Source organism: Thunnus maccoyii, chromosome 18 (assembly GCF_910596095.1).
Source record: "Thunnus maccoyii chromosome 18, fThuMac1.1, whole genome shotgun sequence".
In the NCBI taxonomy this organism is placed as follows: domain Eukaryota; kingdom Metazoa; phylum Chordata; class Actinopteri; order Scombriformes; family Scombridae; genus Thunnus; species Thunnus maccoyii.
Genome location: NC_056550.1, coordinates 12,198,224 through 12,224,930, shown reverse-complemented (window position 1 = coordinate 12,224,930; position 26,707 = coordinate 12,198,224). Strand labels below are relative to the sequence as shown.

Here is a 26,707-nt window from a genome sequence, read left to right as displayed (position 1 = left end):
ATTTTACTATAATTTTTAAGGAGGATCATATTGCTATTTATGTCCTTAAAATGTATATTTAATGTCATATTTTGTGTAATTGAAAATAAAACCAAATTCACTGAAGTCATCATTGTAATAAATGGTGGTGGTAAATAGAGGAGGTGATATTTATATGACTCTCTTATTACTGTCGGTAATACAGTAATAAACTGCTGTGTCTTCAGTCTTCAGACTGTTCATCTGTAGATAGAGCTTACTGCTGGAGTCATCTCTGGAGATGGTGAATCTACCCTGGACTGACTGGGAGTAATAGATAGAAGAACTAGATGTGTGTATAAAAGTGATCCTCTCTGGTCCTTTACCAGGTCAAAGTCAAACCCAGATGTTGTGCAGGTGAGTTTGTGGGATTCTTCAGGTTTTTTAACTGCTGGTTCAGACTCTGTTATGGTCTGACCTTCAACAGCAGTTAAAACAAACAGAACAACTACCAAGAGTGGCCACTTTCAGCCATGTTAACAGTGTGCTTAGTATTTCAAATCCCTTCATGTATAATGTTAACTGGACCCCTGAGAATTTGTTTACAGGAGCTCCTCCTACATCACTGCTTTGAAAGTCAAGTTTAAAGTTGAGAACACAACACAAAATAAAACAGCATTTATATAGTTTGACAACTATGAAATACTCATTTAAAACATTTAAAAAGATTTGTTTTGCTAAACTTACATATATTTATGAAGAGATTTATTTAATTTTATTTTGTTACTGCAAACACCAGAGATGTGAAAGCAAAATAATCTAAATAGTATCGATGCTTGAGTTTGCTGCAGCTGATTTATACAAACTTTTTATGGGTTTTAGTGTTTGCATATTGCAGATGTTTGTTCTAAAGGAAATTAAATAAGGAACTGAAACCTTGTATAACCACATGCAAAAAGAAATATATATATATATATATATATATATATATATATATATATATATATATATATATATTTGCTGTAGTTAGGTAGAAAATGTCTGCTGGCTTATCAGTCAAATGATTTACATGAATGTGATCTTTGCTATCACATTGAAGACAAATAAACAAAACAGTGGAAAATGTGGACAGTTAAGTGTGTTTACAACTGAAAAACACTTTTGACATCCATTTATCCTCTTAGTTCACAGCCTTTGCAGTTCTCTGTGTATATTGTACTGTAGTTTTAATCCCACTCCAAACTAAGAAATGTTCATCAACTGCCTTCAGACTCTGACATCTCAGTTTAGATAGTTAGAAAAGTAATTTAACTACACAAATGCTGTTTACTGTTTAGCAGTGGTCTTCTCTGAGACATGGTTTTACTGAGGCTCTTATGGAATAAGCAATAAATGCTTATTTAGTATTATTATTTGTACATTCATTCATTCATTCATTCCCCATTCAAAACCCCATTAATGGTTCTCCAAATGTGTTTGGTTAGTTGACATGTTTTAGTTTAATGTGTGTAAAATGTGTCCATAAGTATTTCTAAGTATTATTATTAAATTCATGTTCAGACATGAGACACATTAACATGCATGGCTTATTGAAATCAGTTTAAACATGATTTATTTTGTCTATTTTGTTTCTCATTACTCCCTGTGAGTGTAATTGGCAGCAGATAAGAAGATAATATAAATATTCTATTGTTTTAGTCACCAACATACTGCTACTTGAAAACTGCTTCATCTCTGATCAAATGTTGTGTCTGTGGAGGTTTTTGTGCAGCTGCTTCACTGTCTTCAGTCACTGTAACTCTTCGAGCACAGAAGTAAACAGCAGAATCTTCTGCTGTCAGACTCGTCACCTCCAGGTACTGATTGCTGCTGGACGCAGTTTCAGTTATGATGAAACGGCTTTGAAAGGAGCTGGCATAGCTAGCAGAGTTTGAACCTGTGTTCATCCTCCCAATCCACTCCAGAGCTTTACCTGGTCTCTGTCTTATCCAGTGAATGTAGTAGCTTGTCAGGCTTCAACCAGATATGACACATGACATCTTCACTGTCTCTCCAGGTCTTTTCACCTCAGAGGGAGACTGGTCCAGTTTGATCTCACTCTGAACTCCTGTAAGCAAAGAAATGAAGATCATCATTCATGAAACTTGAAAATCACAGGTTAGACATTTACAAAAGAAGCAAAAGAATTGGTTTTCTTACCATGAATAGTAACTACAAACAATAAAATCCAGACAATTGTGTTTTTCATTCTGTAATAAACACTGTGGTTCAGTGCTTTCTGGTCAGAGTGTTTTAACAATGTATAAAACTCCTCTAGTTGTTCTGCTCCAAATTATATGACAGTTGCTATTGCTGTATTTTTATAAGGAAGAGTTTGCATAGACCTCCCTCTACAGGTTTAAAAAGGAAATATTCAACACAGATACATTTTCATAAGTAGAGTATCTACAACAACAGAGGAAAATGTAAAATATCAAATCCCTGCTAGCTAATATCTGACCTGGTGGAGAAGGTGAACAAAACTTTTATGTTCAACATTGACAATCTTTAATTCATGATGTAGCAAATTACTATATTTCAGTTTAGCCAAATAAAAAAAGGAAATCTGCACCCTATTTGTTTCTGCCTTCAAAGATATAGAGGTTCTGTGAATTCCACAAATACAAATTGTTATCAACTAAGCAGAGAGCACTATCTTTATTAATGTTCATATTTAAAACATGTTTGTGTGTGTTTCAGTCACATGAATCTCTGGGTATTTGTGCAGGTCTGTTGGTGGTTTGTATCATTTCGGGGTGACGGACACAGTAATACACAGCTGTGTCGTCAGACTGCAGATTTAGTCCCTTTAATGTCACTGAACTATTAGAGGTGTGTGTGTAATAAAGAAACTTGTTCTTCAGAGCATTATTTTGCCAAAGGTCGTCTCCTCCACTCCGATGTATAATCCAGTCCATTGGTTTTCCTTCACGCTGTCTGATCCAACCTGTTGCATAGCTGTTATCAGTCAGAGAATAACCAGAGACCTGACAGGTGATGGTCAAAGACTGTCCAGGCTGCACAACCATTGAGTCTGGCTGGGTGAGATCAATACTGTACACACCTGTGGAAAGAGAAATCAACATTATCTCCATCATTCATCTGACTATTCAGTGTTTCTAATGTGTTTATTAGTGTGAATCCACTGAAAGCTCCTCACAGGATCCAGCTGCCAGCAGCAGCATCAGAGCTGCAGAGAACATGGTTGATGTTGAAGCTGAACTGATGTGAGCTCTTCTGTCCTCTCACTGACACACAGACACACACACACTCTGATTACATTTTATTTAAATGGATTCTGTTGAAGATGAAAAGATCAGCATTTCTTCTCAAATCCAGACTGAAGTAGAAAGAAATAATTGAATCAAATAAAGTTATTGTTGAATTACATTGTTATAAAGAACATTTATATAGACCTGAGTTCATTCATCATTTTAATTTTTAAAAATCATTTAAAGTTTATGAAGATACTTCAGGTAGTAGGCAGGTAGGCAGTACATCAGAGTTTTTTACAGCCAAGATTTTATTATTGTCGTTGTAATTTTTGTTTTATTTTATTTTATCCAGCTGATATCAGCATAATCATCTGATATTCCTGCATATGTACAGGTCAGTTTGTGGGATTCTACATGCAGCTTTACCACAGGTCCGGACTCAGTCAGAGTCTGACTGCAAACACCTAGAGAAGAAAGCAGTTTGATCAAAACAGACCCAAACAAAATCTATTGAAATAGAAAAAGATGTGTGCAGAGATGTCATATTCAGCAGAAATGACTGATAGCATCAGAAAAGTTAAACATGTAGCTACAGTCATTGTGAAAATTTGTTGTATGTCAGGTTGGTGGTTTGATTTGTCTTCAGTTTGCAGTGACATAAAATAGATGGAAGGATCAAGATTTGCATTGACTCCTCCTCACACTGCTGAAATTTTTTAAAGTATTTTCATGGGAAATCTTCAGATGGGCCAATAAATCTTCAGGTCACCCACAACTTAGCATTAAACTCAAAATTTATAAGAGAAAGACTCAAAGAAATACACTGGAAGCTGAGTTCAATGTGAATAAGTTTACTGTGCATAAAAAGCAATATAAAGCAAATCGAGGCCGTCATCCTGGGATAAAGAACCTAATGCAAAATCATACAACATTATATTATATACCTCTCATAACCCCTCCTAATGTGGAGGTTATTTTCTCAACTCCACCTCGTTTGACCTTGACACTTTGGTAATAATCCAGGCATGATTCATCTCAGGAACAATGGTGTCTCAAACTTCTCTAACATATATCCATTGCACCTGGTTTAGAAATAATACTTTCTCAGCATCTTACACATTCCTCACAATAAAAATGGGCCTAACAGCCTTCAATCATCACACACAGAGAACCAAAATGTGACATTACTGATCATCCCCCTTCCCAACTTCCCTGGGAACCGTCTCTTATTGATGTAAATGTTGCACAGTTACTAGCATGACCGTTTGTTGGGGACATCTGTCTCCACCACAGTATCTTGCCTAATATTTGCTTATTATATGTGTTTTTAAATGAGATTTGAGGTGTTGTCAGACAACACATGAACATTTGGTGTCTGATTCCAAGCATACAGCTTGTAACAAACAAACAAAATTAGATAGTAGGGATGTGAGGGCCCAGTATTTGTATTTGTATCTATATTTGTTGAGGCAACAAAATTATTTATATTTGTATTTGTAATTGAATAAAAGTGGAAAAAGTTGTAAAAATACAGTTTTTGTTTTTAATACACTTTTAATTTTAGGATATTAAAGTGTTAAACTAAGTGTTTATGAATAAACTGTCTCACGAAGGAGGTCCCCACAGTGAGTCTCAAACTCCAGTCTCCCAGATAATAGACGACTGCACTGAGCTGAAACAAAGTGCATTGCACATGTGCAGACAGACCTCTAACTATTTATACACCCATAACACAGAGACAGTACATTGTGTAACATGTGGAGAAGAACTTCAAAGGTGATTCTTGCTTTGCATTCTTCATTTTTACAACCTAACTTTGTGGAAAGGAGAAGGGGTACAACAGGTTATGGAGAGTCACTTGAGAGGACTTTCCTTGTGTCAGCAGTTCAGCTGTGTTTATCTCTGGGGAACACCCCCAACTCCGGGAGTGATGTCCAAATTAGGTCATGTAGCAGGTGGATGTGACTCTCCTCTTTGAGACCTGCTGATAGACTTAAGAGTGGAGCAGAGGACAGAGACTGAGATAGGAATGAAACTGAACTGCGTGCTATATGACATGTTTTTTTTCTTCCCAAAAGCAAATAATTTTTTAAATATTTGTACAAAGTAAATGTTCATAAAAAAACACTATTTGTGCTTTGCCAAATAACATAATTGTATTCAGGTACACCCCTATTAGATAGCACAAGCAACATATTCATTTCAATAATTCATGGCAAAAAGAAAAACTGAACAGAGGATTGTGATACATTTTTGGTCATTATATGGTGAGAAGTGAGGAACAAATTTGGTATCAGGATTACATCCATCTTTCAAACTGCATCTCTTGTTCACGGTTACAAGGTGAAGCTTTTCTCAGTGGACACTAAACAAGACAGGTCAAAACATAATCACTCCATCAGCAATTGAACAAGTTAGAATATCCATTTCACCAAAGTTGCATATGTGTTGACTGTGTGAGGAAACCACCACAGACACTCAGAGAAAACCCAGATCCTCACAGTGGATTTGAACCCAGGACCTTCTTGCTGTGAGGTGAGAGTGCTAAACATTGAACCACTGTGCCATCCCATCTATCAGGGTGAAAATATTAACACTAACTGTGCTCAAGACAAATGAAACAATCTCTTTTCATCACTATCATTTCAATCCAAGATTACTGTGATCAGTAACACAGTCAGTCCTTGTCTGCCCTCTAGAGTTTAAAATGAGGGACTGTAACTCTTTTCTATCTCAACATATACAGTAACTCACTTGCGAATCCCAAGAATAAAGAAATATTGTTGTATTTGAATCTCTGCCAAACATACCTAGCAGTTTCTGCCTTTCAACTTGTGTATGCTGGGATACACTCTGCACTCACAGCACTGACGTGACATGAACAGGGAGAAGAAGGAGCAGATTTAGATATAGATGACTGATGATACTGTGATGATAGTTTGGTAACATAGATATCTGAGTGATAACCTTTTATTTACATGAATAAATGTGAATGATTGTCCACATGTTTGTGGTCTTTGTTTCTTCTTTGTTAAGTACTGTTTTGTCTGGCTTTTATATTTCAGCTTATCAAGTTTCAATCTGCACTTTGTCATGTTTTGCTTGTGCAGCCTTAAAAGGTTTTAAAACGACGACAACTATACTACTACTTTCAACTTAATTGAAGTTACATCATTATATGAGGTAGTTGAGGCCTATCAGGATGAGTATTGTAGGATTTTGTACAGCTGCTCAACCAACTCCAGTCACTGTGGCCATCGAGCACAATAATAAACAGCAGAATCTTCAGTCTTCACGCTGTTCATCTGCAGATACAGCTGCTCTCTGCTGTTGTCTCTGGAGATGGTGAACCGGCCTTGAACTGACTGAGAGTAGTAGATTGAGTCACTGTCATATTCGATGATTGCAATCCACTCCAGTCCTTTTCCAGGAGCCTGTCTGATCCAGGCCATCCAAGAGCTATCAAAGTCAAGCCCAGAGGCTGTACAGGTCAGTTTGTGGGATTCTCCAGGTTTTTTAACTGCTGATTCAGATTCTGTCAGAGTCTGACCATCAACACCTGTCAAGACAAAAAGAAAACTGTTATATAAGTTTTTAACTTTTTGAAGATGACTTAAACTCAAGATCAAAATCTTCACCTGCCCAGTAGATGGTTAAAAGCAGCAGTCCTGTCCTATAGTCCATCATGTTAAACTGTGTGTCCACTGTTCTCTGTCATCCTTTCTGCAGTCAGATAAGTAGAGGTGGAAGACATCAAGGTTTTGCATTGACTCCTCCTGACAGGAAGGACAGATTTGGGTTGTATTTGGCCCTCATTTCTACCTACTGTGTGTTGAAACTACAACAAATAATGTAGATTTATAATATCAAAATTGTGATTATATGAACATTAATTTGATTCATGCATTATAAATTTTGTTTTTGCATAATGGGCAGCAGATGAGAGCATAAAATAATATAAATATTCTATTGTTTTAATCAGCAACATACTGCCATTTGAAATCTGCTTCATTGTCATTTGACTAAGTAAAACCATCCACCAATGTTCTGAATATATTTTGGACTGAGGTCACCTCTGATCCATGAAGTTCACTCTCAATTTTTTTTTCAACTTGTTTCCCTTTTTGAACTCATTTCATGAAATGTAAAGTTTGTACCTGTGAATGTGACATTTGCTATTTAAATTATGATTTGACAGTTGAAAGAACTCAGTCTATTTATTTGAATGATGTAAGATCAGAAAGACAATAAAAACTACCAACAAGTTTAAAATATAAAGAAATCTGTTGTGGATATTTTCAAAGTAATTTTGTAACATGCAGCTCATCAGAAAGCCAAGATGTCACTGTCATCATATGTAGCTACTTGTTGTCTGTGGAGGTTTTTGTGCAGTTTTATCGAGCACAGAAGTAAACAGCAGAATCTTCTGCTGTCAGACTCTTGATCTCAAGGTACTGATTGCTGCTGGACACATTTTCAATCATGATGAAACAGCTTTGAAAGGAGCTGGCATAGATAGCAGAGTTTCTGCCTGCGTTCATCCTCTCAATCCACTCCAGAGCTTTGCCTGGTCTCTGTCTTATCCAGTTAATATAGTAGCTTGTCTGTCATGTCAAATCCAGATATGACACATGACATCTTCACTGTCTCTCCGGGTCTTTTCACCTCAGAGGGAGACTGGTCCAGTTTGATTTCACTCTGAACTCCTGTAAACAAAGAAATGAAGATCATCATCCATCAAACTTGGAAATCGCATGTTGGACATTTAAAAAAGAAGTAAAAGAATTGTTTTTCTTAAACTCCAGGCAAGTGTAATTTTTATTCTGCAATAAACACTGTGGTTCAGTGCTTTTTATTGAGTGTTGCTAATTTGTATAAAACTGTTGTTTTGCCACAAACTACTATATGACATTTGCTGTTGGTGTGTTTATAGGGAAGAAAGAGTTTGCATAGACCTCCCTCTACAGGTTTAAAAAGGAAATATGCAACACAGATATGTTTTCTTAAGTAGAGTATCTACAACAACAGAGGAAAATATAAAATATCCAAATCCTGTCAGCTAATTTGTGACATGGTGGAAAAGGAGTTCAACAATCTTTAATTGATGGTGTAGCAAGTTACAGCTGTGTTTCCTTTTGGCCAAATAAGAAAAAGGAAACGTGCACCCTATATGTGTATTTGTTCCTGCCTTTAAAGAGATAGAGCTATCATTCATTTTGTCAGATAATATTTTAGTTTCCCCACAATACAGAAACAAAAACATATATATAGAAAAATGTGTCATATCCTTTATGTATTGATGTCAAATGCAGTTGAAGTCAAATGATATCTACATTTAATACTGAACTCTTCTACTGTCTATGAGGAAAAATGCCTCTACTGTTCTGTGAATTCCATAAATACAATTATTTATAAACTAAGCAGAGAGCACTATCTTTATTAATGTTCAAATTTAGAACATGTTTGTGTGTGTTTCAGTCACATGAATCTCTGGGTATTTAGCTGTGTGAGCTGTGTCCTCAGGCTGCAGATTCTGTCCTTTAATAGTCAATGTTCTAGCAGAAGTGTCTCTGCTGTAGCTGAACTTGTTCTTCAGAGCATTATTTTGACGAGGAGTACCTCCTCCCCACTGATGGGAAATCCAGTGCATTGGTTTTCCTTCACGCTGTCTGATCCAACCTGGTGCATAGTCGTTATCAGTCAGAGAATAACCAGAGACCTGACAGGTGATGGTCAAAGACTGTCCAGGCTGCACAACCATTGAGTCTGACTGGATGAGATCAATACTGTACACACCTGTGGAAAGAGAAATCAACATTATCTCCATCATTCATCTGACTATTCAGTGTTTCTAATGTGTTTATTAGTGTGAATCCACTGAAAGCTCCTCACAGGATCCAGCTGCCAGCAGCAGCATCAGAGTTGCAGAGAACATGGTTGATGTTGAAGCTGAACTGATGTGAGCTCTTCTGTCCTCTCACTGACACACACACACACACACACACACACTTCACTTCCTTATGAATCACATGTATTTGCATATTGTTCAATGATTTATTACATTTTATTTAAATAGGTTCTGTTGAAGGTGAAAAGATCAGCATTTCTTCTCAAATCCAGACTGAAGTAGAAATAAATTATTGAATCAAATAAAGTTATTGTTGAATTACATTGTTATAAAGAACATTTATATAGACCTGAGTTCTTTCATCATTTTAATTTTTAAAAATCATATAAAGTTTAAGGTTAATGTGAATTTTTTCTGATAGAGTTTTTTTACAGCCAAAATTTTACTATTTTTGTTGTAATTTTTGTTGTATTTTATTTCATATTTTCTAAATCTATGTGAGAAAGGAAAAATGAAGACAAGAAAGAGAAAGAAAAATTAAAAATATATATTTTAAAGTAACGAAAAAATAAGTGTCAACAATCGACAAATATTTTACTGTGTGTCTGTATGTACAGTATATATCTATTTAATTACTGCAGCGAAGTAACAGGGGAAATACTCAAATAGCATGAAGGCTTGAGTTTGTTCTGGTTAGATGGAGGTTTGGAGCTTTGAATACAAAAGTTTGAATGTTTTCAGTTTTTGCAGATGTTTGAAGTCACAGACATGTAGCCCAAACAAACTTGGAGACTCTGAACAGATGTTCAGGAACTGAAACCTGTGTGATGATCTGCATAAAACTATTTGTTTCCCTTAAAAGATAATTATAAAAGATAATTATATTAGTTTAAAACAATCTTTAGTAGGGTGTCCATGAGATAATTTGACAATGTTGACAGTTTAATGTTATTGCTGAAGTAGTTTGAAACTTCATTGATGCCATACTAAACAATCTCTTTTATATCCAGTGAGTATTGAAGCTTTGATTTCATATTAATTCTGCAAACTGAGAAAAGGTGAAATAATCAGACTGTTAACAATTAACTCTCAGGTTAAACATTTAGACAAAACATTTAACTGCACAATTAGTGTTTTAATTCAGTGATTATCTTATCTTTTAAGCTAAGGGTGTAAAACACACTCAAAATATAAAAATCAAAATAATAATAAAATAAAATAAAATAAAATAAAACTCTATCTCTCACCCTGGTTCCAAACCAGAGATCCTCCACAACACTGCAGCTTTCCATTTCTTTTCTTCTCTGTTTTTTCTTCTTTCTTTTTTATCCTCTCTTTCTTCTTCTCTTTCCTTCCCTCTGCTCTCTTCCCTCTATATCCTTACACACCAACACTAACACACTCACACACCATGTGCATTTTGTACTAAGCCAAAAGTGTATTTATTTATTTTTATTTATTAATTTATTTTCATGTTATTATTTTCTTGGGGTTACTGTCTGGTCCTTTTTGCTCCTCCTGTATGTACTGTCCTGTGTCATAAGGGTTTCATGTTAATCACTTGTCCTGCACTCAATTTGTGTTATTCACACTCTTCACTAAATAAAGGGAAAAAAATCAAACAAAAAACTTTTCTGTCTTGTTCAAATACTGAGTCCAAAAACTGTAACTGATGGTAATCTCTTGAGTGTCAGACATCTTAATTCAAGCTGTTTGGTAATAAGGAAGACAGCTCTGTCTATTAATATGATTTACATATCCAAGCGATATACTTCTCTTATTAGAAATATTGTTTTCTCTTGTAAAATGTGTCTTTAAGGCCCAAATAAATATCACATTGTTCTCCAAAGATGAATAGGAGTAGAGGAATTACAAAATTTTCTTGAACTACTTAAACTGAAGACATTAATCACATGAGATAGTTATTGTGATCTATCATCCTAGTAAGGAGAACTATTGAGAACTATTGTAGGATTTTGTACAGCTGCTCAACCAACTCAGTCACTGTGAGTGTCGAGCACAATAATAAACAGCAGAATCTTCAGTCTTCAGACTGTTCATCTGCAGATACATCTGCTGTCTGCTGTTGTCTCTGGAGATGGTGAACCGGCCTTGAACTGACTGAGAGTAGTATTGTTTGCTACCACTTGGTTGACTGATGAATGCAACCCACTCCAGTCCTTTTCCAGGAGCCTGTCTGACCCAGTGCATAGCGTAGTCACTGAATGTGAATCCAGAGGCTGTACAGATCAGTTTGTGGGATTCTCCAGGCTTTTTAATCACTGGATCAGATTCTGTCAGAGTCTGACCATCAACACCTGTCAAGATAAAAAATAAATTAATTACATGCATTAAGCTTATAACTTGATTTGATGAAGTTAAAATGAAAACTTAAAAGTCCTCACCTGCCCAGCAGATAGTTAAAAGCAGCAGTCCCGTCCTATAGTCCATCATGTTAAACTGTGTGTCCACTGTTCTCTGTCATCCTCTCTGCAGTCAGATAAGTAGAGGTGGAGGACATCTAAAGTTTTGCATTGACTCCTCCTCACAGGGAGGAAACAACTGAATTGCAATTTACTCTCAGTTATTGAAACGCGGGAATTACTGATCTTATTTGTGTAACATCAATATTTCCCTTAATAAAGCATATTATAATGTGTGAGATGTGCAATCCAACACATATACTATTCCAAGCTCATCAGTGGATTCACAGAGGCTGTTTAACTATTAAACTCCAAGCAAACTCCAAGCAAAATTATTAAGGAATATCCTACTACAATTACTGTCAGTAGCAGAAACATCAGAGTACTGCAACATACATATCAAAATGTGATTATATACAGGAACATTTCAGTATACATACAGTACATGAAAGACAAAGGGCAATGAAGGCAGCTGTGACTGAGCAAAGATGGCAATGAGCGATATTAACTGATATAAATGATAATTGAAGGAATGAAAATGGAGGGAGCATCAGATACCACTGAAGTCACTGTGATCATGACCAATAATGAAATCAATCTGTTGTGAGTTGTTTTTTTATGTTGCTTTTGTCGCACTACATCATGCAACACTGTTTTTGTAATATTTTGGTTTGAGGAAATTCCTTATTGAAACTGAGGGTTTAGGGATGAATGGTGTTGTATGCTTTACAGACTGAAAAGGACTTTGAGGAAATTATATAATTTGTCATTTTGTTTGGCTATATAAATAAAATAAAATAGTTTTTTTTCTGCTGTGTGTTTGTTTTTCTCGGTTGTTGGTCAGCTACAAGTAGAAAAAGAGTATTAGTATTAGTGTTATTTTGAGATATTGACATGTTTAAAAACATTTAAAGATCTGCTCCCATCAGATGACTAAATGTTTCAGGATAAAGTGTCTCAACACAATGACAAATTATTTTGTATTGATGAAATGTGTTTCATTGTTAATTATTGGCCATCATTCAAAAGGAAATTTGTTTCAAAGCCCTGACATGCTTCAGTGCTTCTTATACAGTGTTTAGTGTTTTTCAGTTTTTGTACAGCTTTGCAGGCTCCTGTGTCACTGTGGCTCTCGTGCGCAGTAATAAACAGCAGAATCTTCTGGTTTCAGACTCTTCACCTCCAAGTACACAACATTTCTGGAAGTATCTTTAGTGATGGAAAATTGACCTTGGAGACTTTGGGCAAATATTGTACCAGTTCCGCTATCAATGCGTCCGATCCATTCCAGTCCTTTCCCTGATTTCTGACGAATCCAGTGCAGCCAAGCTAGAGAAAGTCCTTCCACTTTACAGGACAGAGTGATTGACTCAGTCTCTAGAGAGCTGCTCAGATATGGAAATTCATATTAAAACATAGTTAGTTGCTTTAGGTAAGAAGATAATTAAAACTTTTAAACTTAAACTAAACTACTTTTAAAACCCAATTAAACTATCACTGGTTCCAAAAAGATCTTTTGGTGTGAAGGAAATTTCTTTCATCGTTGTCGTCTTCTTGAACTACTTGAACTGAGGACATTAATCATGTGAGGTAATGGGGGACTAATGGATCCTCCTGTATGTGAACATTGCTGGGAAAACTGTTATAGCCAGTTAATCCTTATGTTCCCTCTCAAGTTTGGATTTTCTTTTCTTTTCCTTTTTTTTTTTTTTTTTAATTGTTTACTTTTTACTTTTCCTTAGTTACCCAAAATATTCACTTAAGTGCCAACATGACAGCGAACACAGAAAAGCAGAAGATGCATTGTTGAAAGATATATTTAAAGGACTAGTTTTCTTTGTTTGATCTACTTTATTATTTATTTATGTTTTATTGGCTTTGGATATTTTGAAAACTCATCATGTTATTAATCCTTGTTTATTTACTTGTCTAAATTAAACCTCCAATATATCAGAATGTTCCACACAAATACCTAATATCTCATTTTCATGATTCAGCACCTTATTAAAGTGTGAACTGTGAAATGAAATGTATTTTGTACATGAAAAAGCATGAACGTATACTTCATAAAAATTAATCATGCAAAGTAGTTTATCAGACCAGAGATGATGAGTATGATTTTGCACAGCTGCTCAACCAACTCCAGTCACTGTGAGTCTCGAGCACAATAATAAACAGCAGAATCTTCAGTCTTCAGACTGTTCATCTGCAGATACAGCTGCTCTCTGCTGTTGTCTCTGGAGATGGTGAACCGGCCTTGAACTGACTGAGAGTAGGATTTGCTACTACCACCACCATAACTGATATAAGCAATCCACTCCAGTCCTTTTCCAGGAGCCTGTCTGACCCAGTTCATGTTGTAGCTACTGAATGTGAATCCAGATGTTGTACAGGTCAGTTTGTGGGATTCTCCAGGCTTTTTAACTGCTGGTTCAGATTCTGTCAGAGTCTGACCATCAACACCTGTCAAGATAAAAAAGGAAACAGTTATTTGTTGTAACTTTTTTGTGTTACTTTTTGAAGACATCTTCAACTCAAGATCAGTGAAAATCTTCACCTGCCCAGCAGATAGTGAAAAGCAGCAGTCCTGTCCTGTAGTCCATCATGTTAAACTGTGTGTCCACTGTTCTCTGTCATCCTCTCTGCAGTCAGATAAGTAGAGGTGGAAGACATCAAGGTTTTGCATTGACTCCTCCTCACAGGGAGGAAACAACTAAAGTGTTCTTGATTCCCAGTTTGGTGAAACTACATTAAATATTTACAGACCAGGAGGTTTCAATCTAAATCTATACATTTAAAAATACTGTGGCATGTTTTAAATCGCGTAACTTGGTTATCAACATTACCACAACAGTAGTTTAGGCACAACTGCAATAGCTTCCAGTATATAAACGTTACTGGCGAAATTGTCAAAACCAGGTATTCATAAATTCTTGCAGAACAATTCCCAGTAAGCATTGTAAGATTACTTGACAAACTCAGAAGGAGTGTCAAGAGACTCTACTTAAATAACCTGGATCAGTCGTATAACAGCTGGTGAATAATCAGAAATGTTTAATCAGATCTACTGAGTTATTTAAAGTGATCTGCCCCCTTAAGAGGACTAAATGTTTCATGTTTTATTGTTTGCTATCGTTCAATGGGAATTTTATTTTAAAGCCCTGACATGCTTCACTGCTTCTTATACAGTGTTTAGTGTCTTTCAGTTTTTGTACAGCTTTGTAGTCTCCTGTGTCACTGTGGCTCTCGTGCGCAGTAATAAACAGCAGAATCTTCTGGTTTCAGACTCTTCACCTCCAAGTACACAACATCTCTGGAAGTATCCTTAGTGATAGAAAATTGGCCTTGGAGACTTTGAGCAAATATTGTGCCAGTTCGGCCATCAATGCATCCGATCCATTCCAGTCCTTTCCCTGATCTCTGACGAATCCAGTGCAGCCAAGCTAGAGGAAGTCCTTCCACTTTACAGGACAGAGTGATTGACTCTCCAGGTCTGTTGACCACTGGCTCTGAGGAGGTGAGGGACTGACCCTGAGCAGCTGAAATGACACAGGGTTTAATTGACAGGAAGCCAGCAGTCATCCAAAGCTCCCTTTCTCTTCTTCTGCTGGATACTGACTTCATTCACCTGAAATAAGAGCCAAGAGGGAGAAGCTTTGTACAACTGTCATGATGGGAACTCAGCTGAGTCTGCAACTGCAAAGGCTGATGTGAAGGATATATTGTGCAGGCATGATTTTGGAGACACAGTGTTAAAAGGTAAGAGACATCAAGAGTAAAGTTCAGTGAGCAGAAGAGTAGTGTTGTACTGAGAGAGAGAAAGTGCGTTAAAAACAGACTAAGACACCAACAATATAGATGTTGTTCAATCTTTCTTTTTACTTTTGTTAGTCATTTTTTCATAATTGTTAATTTGTGAGAAAGTGGGAGTAAAAATGTGTGATGTGTTTATTAGTATAGCATGAATTTGGATGTTTAGATGACACACATGCAGTACAAACTGCACTGTCAGACCAAACATATAAAAATGATCAGTCACCTTAGTGAGGTGGATTATTGCTGAGAGAGAAATGATGCTTGAGAAGAAGATTAGTTTTTCCTCCAAGAGCCAAGAAATTTTCTTTTCTTTATTGCAGTTCATCCAGCTTTCATCACTATGTCTCACAAGCACAAAGTTAAACAGATGAAGCTGCAGTCACTGCTGACACAACAGTTAAAATGTTTTATTTGTGATGTGTTGAAGCAAGCTCACGAATGTGAAAACCTTTAACTCAGTTCATCATTTAGTTTAGATCAGCAAGAAAAGTGGACCTGAGTGTTGATAGTCGATAGTGACTGCCCTCGAGTGTTCGTCTTTTACAAGAACTGCAACATTATTTTTCACTCTCATATTGTGACCTACATTAGATTTCAACTATGATACAGATATTAATGTACCTGAACAATGATTTTAGCAACATAATTGTTCTGTCCTCTGCTGTCTTGTGTTATGAGTGCATTAAAAAACAAAATCAACAACAAAAGATTAAATAAAAATATAGTTCTTTCTCAGAGTCTATCAGCCCAGAGGTGATGAGTATTGTGGGATTTTGTACAGCTGCTCAACCAACTCAGTCACTGTGAGTGTCGAGCACAATAATAAACAGCAGAATCTTCAGTCTTCAGACTGTTCATCTGCAGATACACCTGCTGTCTGCTGTCGTCTCTGGAGATGGTGAACCGGCCTTGAACTGACTGAGAGTAGTATGTGCTACTACCATCATAACTGATATAAGCAACCCACTCCAGTCCTTTTCCAGGAGCCTGTCTGATCCAGTGCATGCTGTAGTCACTAAATGTGAATCCAGATGTTGTACAGGTCAGTTTGTGGGATTCTCCAGGCTTTTTAACTGCTGGTTCAGATTCTGTCAGAGTCTGACCATCAACACCTGTCAAGACAAAACGAAAACTGTTATATGTTTTTAACTTTTTGAAGATGACTTCAGCTTAAGATCAGTGAAAATCTTCACCTGCCCAGCAGATAGTTAAAAGCAGCAGTCCTGTCCTATAGTCCATCATGTTAAACTGTGTCCACTGTTCTCTGTCATCCTCTCTGCAGTCAGATAAGTAGAGGTGGAAGACATCAAAGTTTTGCATTGACTCCTCCTCACAGGGAGGAAACAACTAGACTGGACTTGGCCAGCATTTTGGTCGGCTGTTAAAATTACAGTATAAACTGTATTTGTGCTTCCAGCCAAATGTGTTATGATTCATGCATGATGTCTTTTGAAATCAGACTTTTGATCTGAAAATAAAAGTAATAATAATTAGAAGCACAAACACAACAGAAAAATCAACCAGTCACATACATAACAGATGAAATGTTGCAAGATTTTGTTGCCAACTCTGAATTAACAGATGCAGGGTTTCCTAAAACACACTGCAAACTGTTCACAACTGTATTATCATCCAAACAAAAATATTTTCATACTGTACTTACACGAGCAGATAATTGAATTAATGAAATGATAGGCACTAATGTAAAGTATGTGAGGGGTAAAAACAACAATATAGGCCTTTAAATATTCTGATATTCATTCATCTGTCTGGCAAGGAGCAAAAGGCCATCTACCAATTTTTTGAATATATTTTGGGCTGAAGACATTTCACCGGTCTAATTATCATCTGATCCGTGAAGCTCTCTGATCAAATGTTTTTCAACTTGTTTCCCCTTTAAACTAATTTCATATGATGTATAGTTCTTACTTGTGAATGTGACATTGGTAATTTAAATTATACTTTTACAGTTGAAAGAATTATCACTGTGAGTGATGTAAGATCTTTTGCTTCATCCAGCTGATAAGAAAACAACATCATCTTATTGATGACAACGTCATCTTGTTGTCTGTGGAGGTTTTTGTGCAGCTGCTTCACTGTCTTCAGTCATTGCGCTTTGTCGAGCACAGAGGTCATGTAAGCAAAGAAAATCATCATCCATCAAACTTGTCAGACTCAGTCAGACTTTAACAAAAAAAGGTCTTCTTTGTGTTGAAGGATACATTATTCTCCTATCATAAATACAAAGCATTGAGAATAAATTCCAGAAAATAATATTTTCCATTCTGTCAAAAAAATGTAGTTCAGTGTTTTCTTATCTGAAAGTTTGTAAGGTTTAAAATCTGTCCCAATAATTCTGTCACATATAAAATGAGAATTCCTGATGGTGTTTTTATAAGGGATGAAAAGTTTGCATAGACCTCCCTCTACAGGTTTAAAATGGAACGTTTTAGTATCACAGCTCTGTTTCATGAGCATAAAACCATAATACATGCAATTTATTCTTACTAGTCCACTGAGTTAAACATAAACAGTTTATTTCTACAGGAGAAGGGGAGGATATAAAAAAAGATTGAACAGAGTATTCAAGCAGAAAAGTTTCTGTCCTTGTTCAGACCCCTGTATACCCTTGGCCTCTTCTTGCACATTGTGCCTTCGCTGCACATTTGCATGTTCTAATTCTGTCTATCTTTGAATTTTTATGCTTTATATTTTTTTCTTATTCTAATGAGCATCCTTTATTACACACTAGCAGTTCTAGCACAGCCTCAGGAGTATGCCACCCTATGTTTCACTGCACATATTGTATGAGCATGTGATAAATAAAACCTTTGAATATTGAATCTTTCAAGATATTATTCTGACCGTATGAAAAACTTGTCTAAAATGTAATAATTTCATTATTATTTGAGTAGAGGAATGAAATGTTTATCTTCTGGAGTAATAGTCTTAAATCTTGATGAGGTAGTTGACAGTTTTATTTTTTATTTCTTGGCAAAATTACAAAGAATATTTTTTGCACAATGTTTATGGTTCTTTGAATGGATGAGCATACTATTTATTTTACTTCACCTTTGCATAAAACAGGAAATTGTTTTTTTAGTAAGCTCTAGTATCATGAAATACTGATAACAATGTTTAATGAAATCTTTGTAGTGAAGAAGAGTCAAGATGAAGTAGGTTTAAAGTCAAACACATTTAAACACCAAACAACTTCTCTGTCAGAGACTAAGCTCTTCAGTCCTCTCACTGACACACAGACACACACTTCACTTCCATATGAGTCACATTTATTTGCATATTGTTGAATAAATAATTGTATATTTCTTGTTACTTCTGTTTATTACTTTGAGGTGAAACATTCAGTCTTTCCTCATAAGTTTCCAGACTGAATATATACTTAAACATGATATATTGTTAATTTAGTGAACTTATAATGGTGCTATGATTTTGTTTAAAATGACATTTAAAATAGTTTGCCATCTATTAATGTATTAATGTAGAAAAACAAATTGTAGTCTAATATTGCATGGGTCAAGGATAAGATATTACAATAGTTAAATTTGTGTAATAAAAAATTAAGTATCATCCAACAACAAACAAACAAACAAAAAAGCAAAACAAAAGAAACATTAGATTTCACAATCTGCCTTTGGTCCACGTTATGAATTGTAAATTAAAAATAGACTGAAATTGTTAAAAGGTTATATCTACTTTTGGTGTCTACTTTTTTTTTTAAAAAAAATACTGTATATATTTCTTTACTTGTATACGTAAATCAATCATTTTCCAAAAAAATGTGAAGTGACAACAAAATCATGTAACAGTACGAGTTTTCTGCAGCTGTGCGGAGGTTTGGAGTTTTACATAAGATACTTTTATTGGTTTCAGTGTTGCAGATGTTTGAAGCCACAGACATTCAGTGAAACTTGGAGTCTCTAGAGAGCTGCTCACATACTCAAATTCATGTAAAAAAAAAAACTAAAAACAAAAGGTGCTTTATAAGTAAGGAGAAAATTAAAATCCTTGTTTGGAAATATTGTTAAAAAGTATCCTCTCTCACAAAACTTTCCTTTAAAAAGCAAATAAAATATCTATGGTTCCAAAATAGATGTTTTGGTGGGAAAGAACGACATTTCTTGAACTAACTGAATTGAAGGACATTAATCATGTGAGATAAAGGGGGTCTGATGAGTACTGTAGAATTTTGTACAGCTGCTTAACCAACTCAGTCACTGTGAGTCTCGAGCACAATAATAAACAGGTCTTTAACTGACTGAGAGTAGTAGATGTAGCTACTGGTATCACTGATAGTAGCAACCCACTCCAGTCATTTTCCAGCAGCCTGTTTGATCCAAGCATTCCAGTAATGAGCATTAAACCCTGAATATGTGCAGGTCAGTCTGTGAGATTCTCCAGGCCTTTTAACCACTGATTCAGACTCAGTCAGTGTTTGACCCTCAGCACCTACAGAAATGTAAACAGATCATTGGTTATTACAATCACATTGTCTTTATGTGTGTGTGTGTGCTAAGGTGCACTGTCATACTGGTGTTCATGTCATTATATATCTGATCTCCTGTTGCCCCCTGCAGGTGTTTGTAAAAACAAAAAGTTGGATGTTTTTGTAAAGGGCCCCAGCTTACTTAAACCAGTGTGTGTTTTCTTTTGCACAGTAATACACAGCAGAGTCTTCTGGCTTTAAGTTAGACAGTCTCAGATGAACCATGCTGTTGCTATCATCTCTGCTGATTTCTACACGTCCACTCAAACTGCTAGTGTTTTTACTGGCATCGGAAAAAACAATTCCTATCATTTCCAATGCTTTTCCTGCAGGTTGTCTGATCCAGAGCATAACACAGCAGCTAAATGTGAAGCCAGATCCCCTGCAGGAGAGACTGAGAGTCTCTCCAGGCTTTTTCACTACTGAACTGGAAGGAATGGACTCCATACTCTGACCTGTACAACCTGATGAGATGAAAGGAGAGATGAACCACAGAAGAAAGTGAGACAAACAGTCATCTGGGAAGTTTTCTGGTATCACTGACTGACCATCAGTTGATGTTGTCTGATAAAAGATAAAACATCAAGAAGCAGGAGAACTCAGGACAGAGAGAGAGCAACCAGCAGAAGAGTGAGTGTGTTCATCATCCTGAGGCTGGAGATGTGACCTCTGATGCTCCACAAGAACAACAAGACCAGTCAGCAGGACAGAAGTACACTGCACACACTGAAGATTTGCATCAGAGTATCATGGGGAGGGAGTGGCTCATTCACTGGCAGTCTGTTATAGTTTAATTTGATTGTATAATTCTGTTCATTTTTTTCACTGATTGCCCATCAATGTGGGATACAATATCACATCCAACAACTAGAAAAAAAGATAAAGCGAATTTCTGAGCTTCAATATTTGTGAGCTACAAAGCTTTATTTAAGTTCAACAAATCAGCTGAATTGAAGCATCACTTTTCTTTTCTTATTTCAAATATATCCACCATTTTCATCCATGTCTGAGAAATCTATCTCTCTATGTTTGTCACTTGCATGAAAAAACAAAACAAAACACTTTATTACAGATGAAAGTACATTATTGTAATACTTGAATATTGCACTCATTGCTCGCAACCGGAGTCCTCCACCAGGAAGACAAAACAGAAAGCTTGGAGGCCTGCAACGTGAGAGCAGTGGGATGCTGATGGATAGGGAGTGATGGGAATATCAACAGACAGCAGAATGATAAGCAACGTGCGATCATTGGATTATTGCCTGTACTGTAACTGAACAGTGCATCATCTTAGCAGCAAAGCCGGGGTGAGAGACCTTTAATGAAAGTGAACTCTACTCCCAGAAGTGAAAAGCTGCCATATATTTTTTATTCATCACTGCAGCTTCACGTCAGATACTGACCGGTCTCATCGCTCTGGTGCTGCTCGTCGCTCTGGGACTGGGTTCAGAGCTGCAGGTCCAGGTCTCTCGATTTCAAGCAGGGAGATGAGACATCTGTTTCTTTTTCACCTGCCCAGAAGATCATTAAAAGCAGCAATCCTGTCATCCACCCCATCATCAACAAAAAGACAAACACCTGAAATAGTTTCTATAGTTAATATCATTACTCAAAATCTCAACTTTGACAAAAAATAAGAGATATGATACGTTGTTTACCATCTGAAAGAATGTCTACAATGCAATTTTCATACTGTACATGCACATAACCTGAAATCAATGACTGTTTGGAAATCTAAAAATTGAATATATATATTTTAAATAGTCATTTCTTAATAATAGAGTAACATAAAGTTACATAATTGGATAAAATTAGAAATATCTAAGAGATGAAATGATATGTATTAAAAACATACAATAAATGACAGTTTGGGGAAGATGTGAAACTCGCTGGTTGAGATCAGGCAGCTGAGGGGTGAGTAGAGCAAAGGCTCAGTAACTCTTATGACAAGGTGAGATTTTGGAACCACTAGTAGGAACCAACATGAAGATCTCAAGCAGTGATCAGGTTTGTATTGTAGGAAAAACAAACAACTGCCAGCAGCAGTATCAGAACTACAGAGAACTTGGTTGATATTGAAGCTGAACTTCTTTCCTAATTCTTGTAATTTTAATTGTATTGTAATAAAGCAGACTGAAGGTGAAGGCTTCAAGTTTTTTTTTTACACAGTTTCCAGATTGAGGTGATTTTTTAAATTTTGTATTTGTATTATTATTAGAGATGTTTTAAATTAAGAATTCACTAGATTGCTGTTCTAAAATTCAATAGCCTTGTTGTACTGTAGTCTTAATATTATATTAAACACATTGGAGGTTAAAGCCATTCTAAAATAAAAGAAAATATATTTAAATATAGTTTTACTTATTTTCTATAGTAGTATGTGATGTAAATAGTATGAAAACCTGCATAAAAGACTTTTAATGGCCTCAGTGCTGCAGATGTTTGGAGTCACAGATGTGGAGCCTCTGGAGATAAACAGCTGCTCAATAACTGAAACCTGTGTGATGATGCACAAAAACTAAATTCTGTTGCTTAGAGGAAAAAATATATATGTTAGTTCACGCATTGATGTGATATTTTCTTTAATAATAATCATCACATTTTGCCTTTATCTTTGGTGGTTGGAGTTTGTATGACCAAATGAAAAAAAAGTGACAAAAATTGTCAAATTGTAGCTACCTTTTCTTCATATTCTTCATCCGTTAGTCAATATTTGTTGAACTGAAGTTTATTCTGTGTATGTGGTGAGTTTTTGTACGGTGTTCCTCCCTCCTGTGTCACTGTGAGTGTCGAGCACAATAATAAACAGCAGTATCTTCAGTTTTCAGACTGTTCATCTGCAGATACAGCTGCTCTCTGCTGTTGTCTCTGGTCAACATTATAGCAACAAAGCACAATTTATGTCATCTGACTAATTATATTTAAATAATAAGCAGTAATCAGTGTAACAGTTGTGAACAGCACAACTCGATGAGGCATTGTGATATATTTTTGGTCATTTCTTGGCAGAAAAGTTGGTAACAACATTTTAAGGAACAGAGTATTAATAGTTGGGTATCAGGTAAAAATAAATCACTTCTTTCCTTCCATAATATTGCCTCTAGTTTATGCACATAACTGGGAAAATTGTTACAGCCAGTCAGTCCTTGTCTACCCTCTCAAGTTTGGAAACTGGGATGGAAACTATCTTGTACTTCCAGGTTACCCAAAGTATACACATGAGATTCACTTAAACACCAACATGACAGCGAACACAGAAAAGTAGAAGATGAACTGTTGTAATTGATGTTTTCCTGTAAAGGACTATTTCCTTTATTTAATCTACTTCATTCTTTAATTATGTTTTATTGTCTTTGGATATTTTCAATTTACCCTTATTTATCCTCTTTTATTTACTTGTCTAAATTAAACCTCCAATATATCAGAATGTTCCACACAAATACCTAATATCTCATTTCCATGATTCTGCACCTTATTAACGTGTGAACTGTGAAATGAAATGTATTTTGTACATGAAAAAGCGTGGATGTATACTTAATGAAAATTAATCATGCAAAGGTGAACTACCAGCCCAGTCAGAATGAGTATTGTAGGATTTTGTACAGCTGCTCAACCAACTCAGTCACTGTGAGTATCGAGCACAATAATAAACAGCAGAATCTTCAGTCTTCAGACTGTTCATCTGCAGATACAGCTGCTCTCTGCTGTTGTCTCTGGAGATGGTGAACCGGCCTTTGACTGATTCAGAGTAGTAAATGCTAGTAACATTAATAGTGGCAATCCACTCCAGTCCTTTTCCAGGAGCCTGTCTGATCCAGGCCATAAGATAGCTGCTGAATGTGAATCCAGATGTTGTACAGATCAGTTTGTGGGATTCTCCAGGCTTTTTAACTGCTGGTTCAGATTCTGTCAGAGTCTGACCATCAATACCTGAAAGAAAAAGAAAGCAAAAAAGAAAAGACAAAAAACAAAACTATTATTTACTATAATTTTTTAACTTTCTGAAGACGTCTTCAATTCAAGATCAGTGAAAATCTTCACCTGCCCAGCAGATTTTTGCACTTTTTTTTTTTTAACTGCTGGTTCAGATTCTGTCAGAGTCTGACTATCAACACCTGTCAAGATAAAAAAGAAAATAATCAATTTTTTGAAGCTGGTCACTTTTAGAGATAAATTCAATTTAAGATCTATTGCAATCTTCACCTGCCCAGCAGATAGTTAAAAGCAGCAGTCCTGTCCTATAGTCCATCATGTTAAACTGTGTGTCCACTGTTCTCTGTCATCCTCTCTGCAGTCAGATAAGTAGAAGTGGAAGACATCAAGGTTTTGCATTGACTCCTCCTCACAGGGAGGAAACAACTGGGTTGTATTTGGTTCTCATTCCTGTTTATGTAATGCGTTGGAAATGCCACATGTTAAGTTTTTTATGTAAACAGACACCCCCTAATTTTTTGTTAATTATTTGAACTAATCTAACTCTGTTTATACAGTTTTGACATCAGGTCAATACTCAAAGATGTCAGTAGGCAGTGCTCTAATGCCACTGTGGATACCTGAGGGAGGTCACTTGTATCTGCTCTGCTCATGCGCAGCTCAATATTAAATGAGCATCGGCTAGAACAAGATGCTAACTTTGGCTCTCTCCCTTATTAATCCACAGGTATGTTAAAACTTGCTTTTCTATGATTAGCTTTGTTTATTAGCTAATGTAAATGCATTGGGAATTGTTCTGTGAGGTTGTGACATGGTTTAGAGATGTATTTGGAACGTATTTTTGTTGCTGTGTGTTTTCGTGGGCGCCGCCATTGATAATAGTTACCTCCGTGAATTTCGGTTTTCTACTATTTTGTCAGTGAAAGTTACAGACCTTTGCATGTGGTAACATATAAAAATGTGTTTAAAAGATTGTTTAGAGTATAAGCCAGTCAGTCGCGAGTTAATGGTAAATAGAGATGCTATATCCAAACCAGTTTCACTTCCGGTCGCTTGTTAACAAGGCAGAGTCGCGCCATTTTGTTAAGAGGTTAAGTGCAAGTGCAAAGGAGTGTTACGCTAATGTTGCTGAAAGGTTTTGTGTACGTCATATCAGTGTAGGATGAGTGTAACTGTGGTGTATGTGTTAAAATAGGAGTGATGGTAGTAATGTCAGTACAGTAAGTGTGTTTTGGGTAATATAATTTTTGTGCCGTTATATTATATTTTATACATATATTTTATATATATATATATATATATATATATATCTTAGATTATATTTTATACATATATTACATTATATTGTAGTTAAGCCTATTCTTATTTATTTAGAAATGTAAGTCATATTTTAAATTCGTGTGAAGTTATTTTGCTTTAGACAAAATGTTTCATATTGTTTATTGTGAATTTGGTTTCAACATTTATTTTATTTCTGTAACATGTTTTGGTGTCACATGTTTTGGTGTGAATGTGAAATATGAACTTTGAAGCTGCAGGTTTCAGGAAACTGACGTAACTGAGAAATATGTACAGTTTTATACTGTTGTGTTCAATATTAAATCGGCATCGGCTAGAGCAAGACGCTAACTTTGGCTCTCTCCCTTATTAATCCACAGACCATGTTTTTATCGGCTACACAGTGCACCCTTGCCTGTGTAACCTTTGCTGCCGGTCCAGATTTCCCCTAGGTCTGGCACCGGTAACATTTACTGTGTGTTGAAACTACAACAAATAATGTAAATTTACAATCTGAGAGTTGTGATTGTAGTGAAATTAATTTCATCCACCAGTGCTCTGAATATGTTTTGGACTGAGGTCACCTCTGATCCATGAAGTTCACTCTCTGATCAAATGTTCCTCAACTTGTTTCATTTTCAAACTCATTTCATGAAATGTAAAGTTTGTACTTATGAATGTGACATTTGCTAATTAAATTATGATTTGACAGTTGAAAGAACTCAGTCTCTTTATTTGAATGATGTAAGATCAGAAAGACAATAAAAACTACCAACAAGTTTAAAATATAAAGAAATCTGTTGTGGATATTTTCTAAGTGATTTTGTAACATGCAGCTCATCAGAAAACCAAAATGTCACTGTCATCATATGTAGCTACTTGTTGTTTGTGGAGGTTTTTGTGCAGCTGCTTCACTGTCTTCAGTCACTGGGTTTTATCGAGCACAGAAGTAAACAGCAGAATCTTCTGCTGTCAGGCTATTGATCTCAAGGTACTGATTGCTGCTGGGCACATTTTCAGTCATGATGAAACGACTTTGAAAGGAGCTGGCATAGATAGCAGAGTTTCTGCCTGTGTTCATCCACCCAATCCACTCCAGAGCTTTACCTGGTCTCTGTCTTATCCAGTGAATATAGTAGTCTGTCATGTCAAATCCAGATATGACACATGACATCTTCACTGTCTCTCCAGGTCTTTTCACCTCAGAGGGAGGCTGGTCCAGTTTGATCTCACTCTGAACTCCTGTAAGCAAAGAAGTGAACATCATCATCCATCAAACTTAAAAATCACATGTTAGACATTTAAAAAAGAAGTAAAAGAATTGGTTTTCTTACCATGAATAGTAACTACAAACAATAAACTCCAGGCAATTGTAATTTTCATTCTGTAATAAACTCTGTGGTTCAGTTCTCTCTGTTCAGATGTATAGAGTTTCCCCAGTTGTTCTGCTGCAAACTATGACAGTTACTGATTATCTGTTTATAAGGAAGGAAGAGTTTGCATAGACCTCCCTCTACAGGTTTAAAAAGGAAATATTTAACACAGAGACATTTTCATAAGGAGAGTATCTACAACAACAGAAGAAAATATAAAATGTCAAAGCTTTGTCAGCTATATTTCAGTTTGGCCAAATAAAAAAGGAAATCTTCACACTTTATGTATATATGTTCCTGCCTTCATAGATATAGAGTTC

The 26,707-nt window shown here is 35.9% G+C and overlaps 3 gene segments (V, D, J or C); all 3 read right to left on the bottom strand.

Moving 5' to 3' along the window:
• Positions 1-6,457: 6,457 nt before the first annotated feature.
• Positions 6,458-6,911, bottom strand: LOC121883912. The segment is given in 2 exon segments: positions 6,458-6,771; positions 6,851-6,911. Coding segments are annotated over 2 exon segments (363 nt in total).
• A 4,162-nt stretch (positions 6,912-11,073) lies between these two features.
• Positions 11,074-11,514, bottom strand: LOC121883768 (the record flags this gene model as incomplete). The annotated part of the segment is given in 2 exon segments: positions 11,074-11,378; positions 11,466-11,514. Coding segments are annotated over 2 exon segments (354 nt in total), but the record flags the coding sequence as incomplete, so codon positions are not given.
• Positions 11,515-23,437: 11,923 nt separating this feature from the next.
• LOC121883911 lies at positions 23,438-26,707 on the bottom strand (the record flags this gene model as incomplete). The annotated part of the segment is given in 3 exon segments: positions 23,438-23,733; positions 24,007-24,055; positions 25,958-26,707. Coding segments are annotated over 3 exon segments (672 nt in total), but the record flags the coding sequence as incomplete, so codon positions are not given.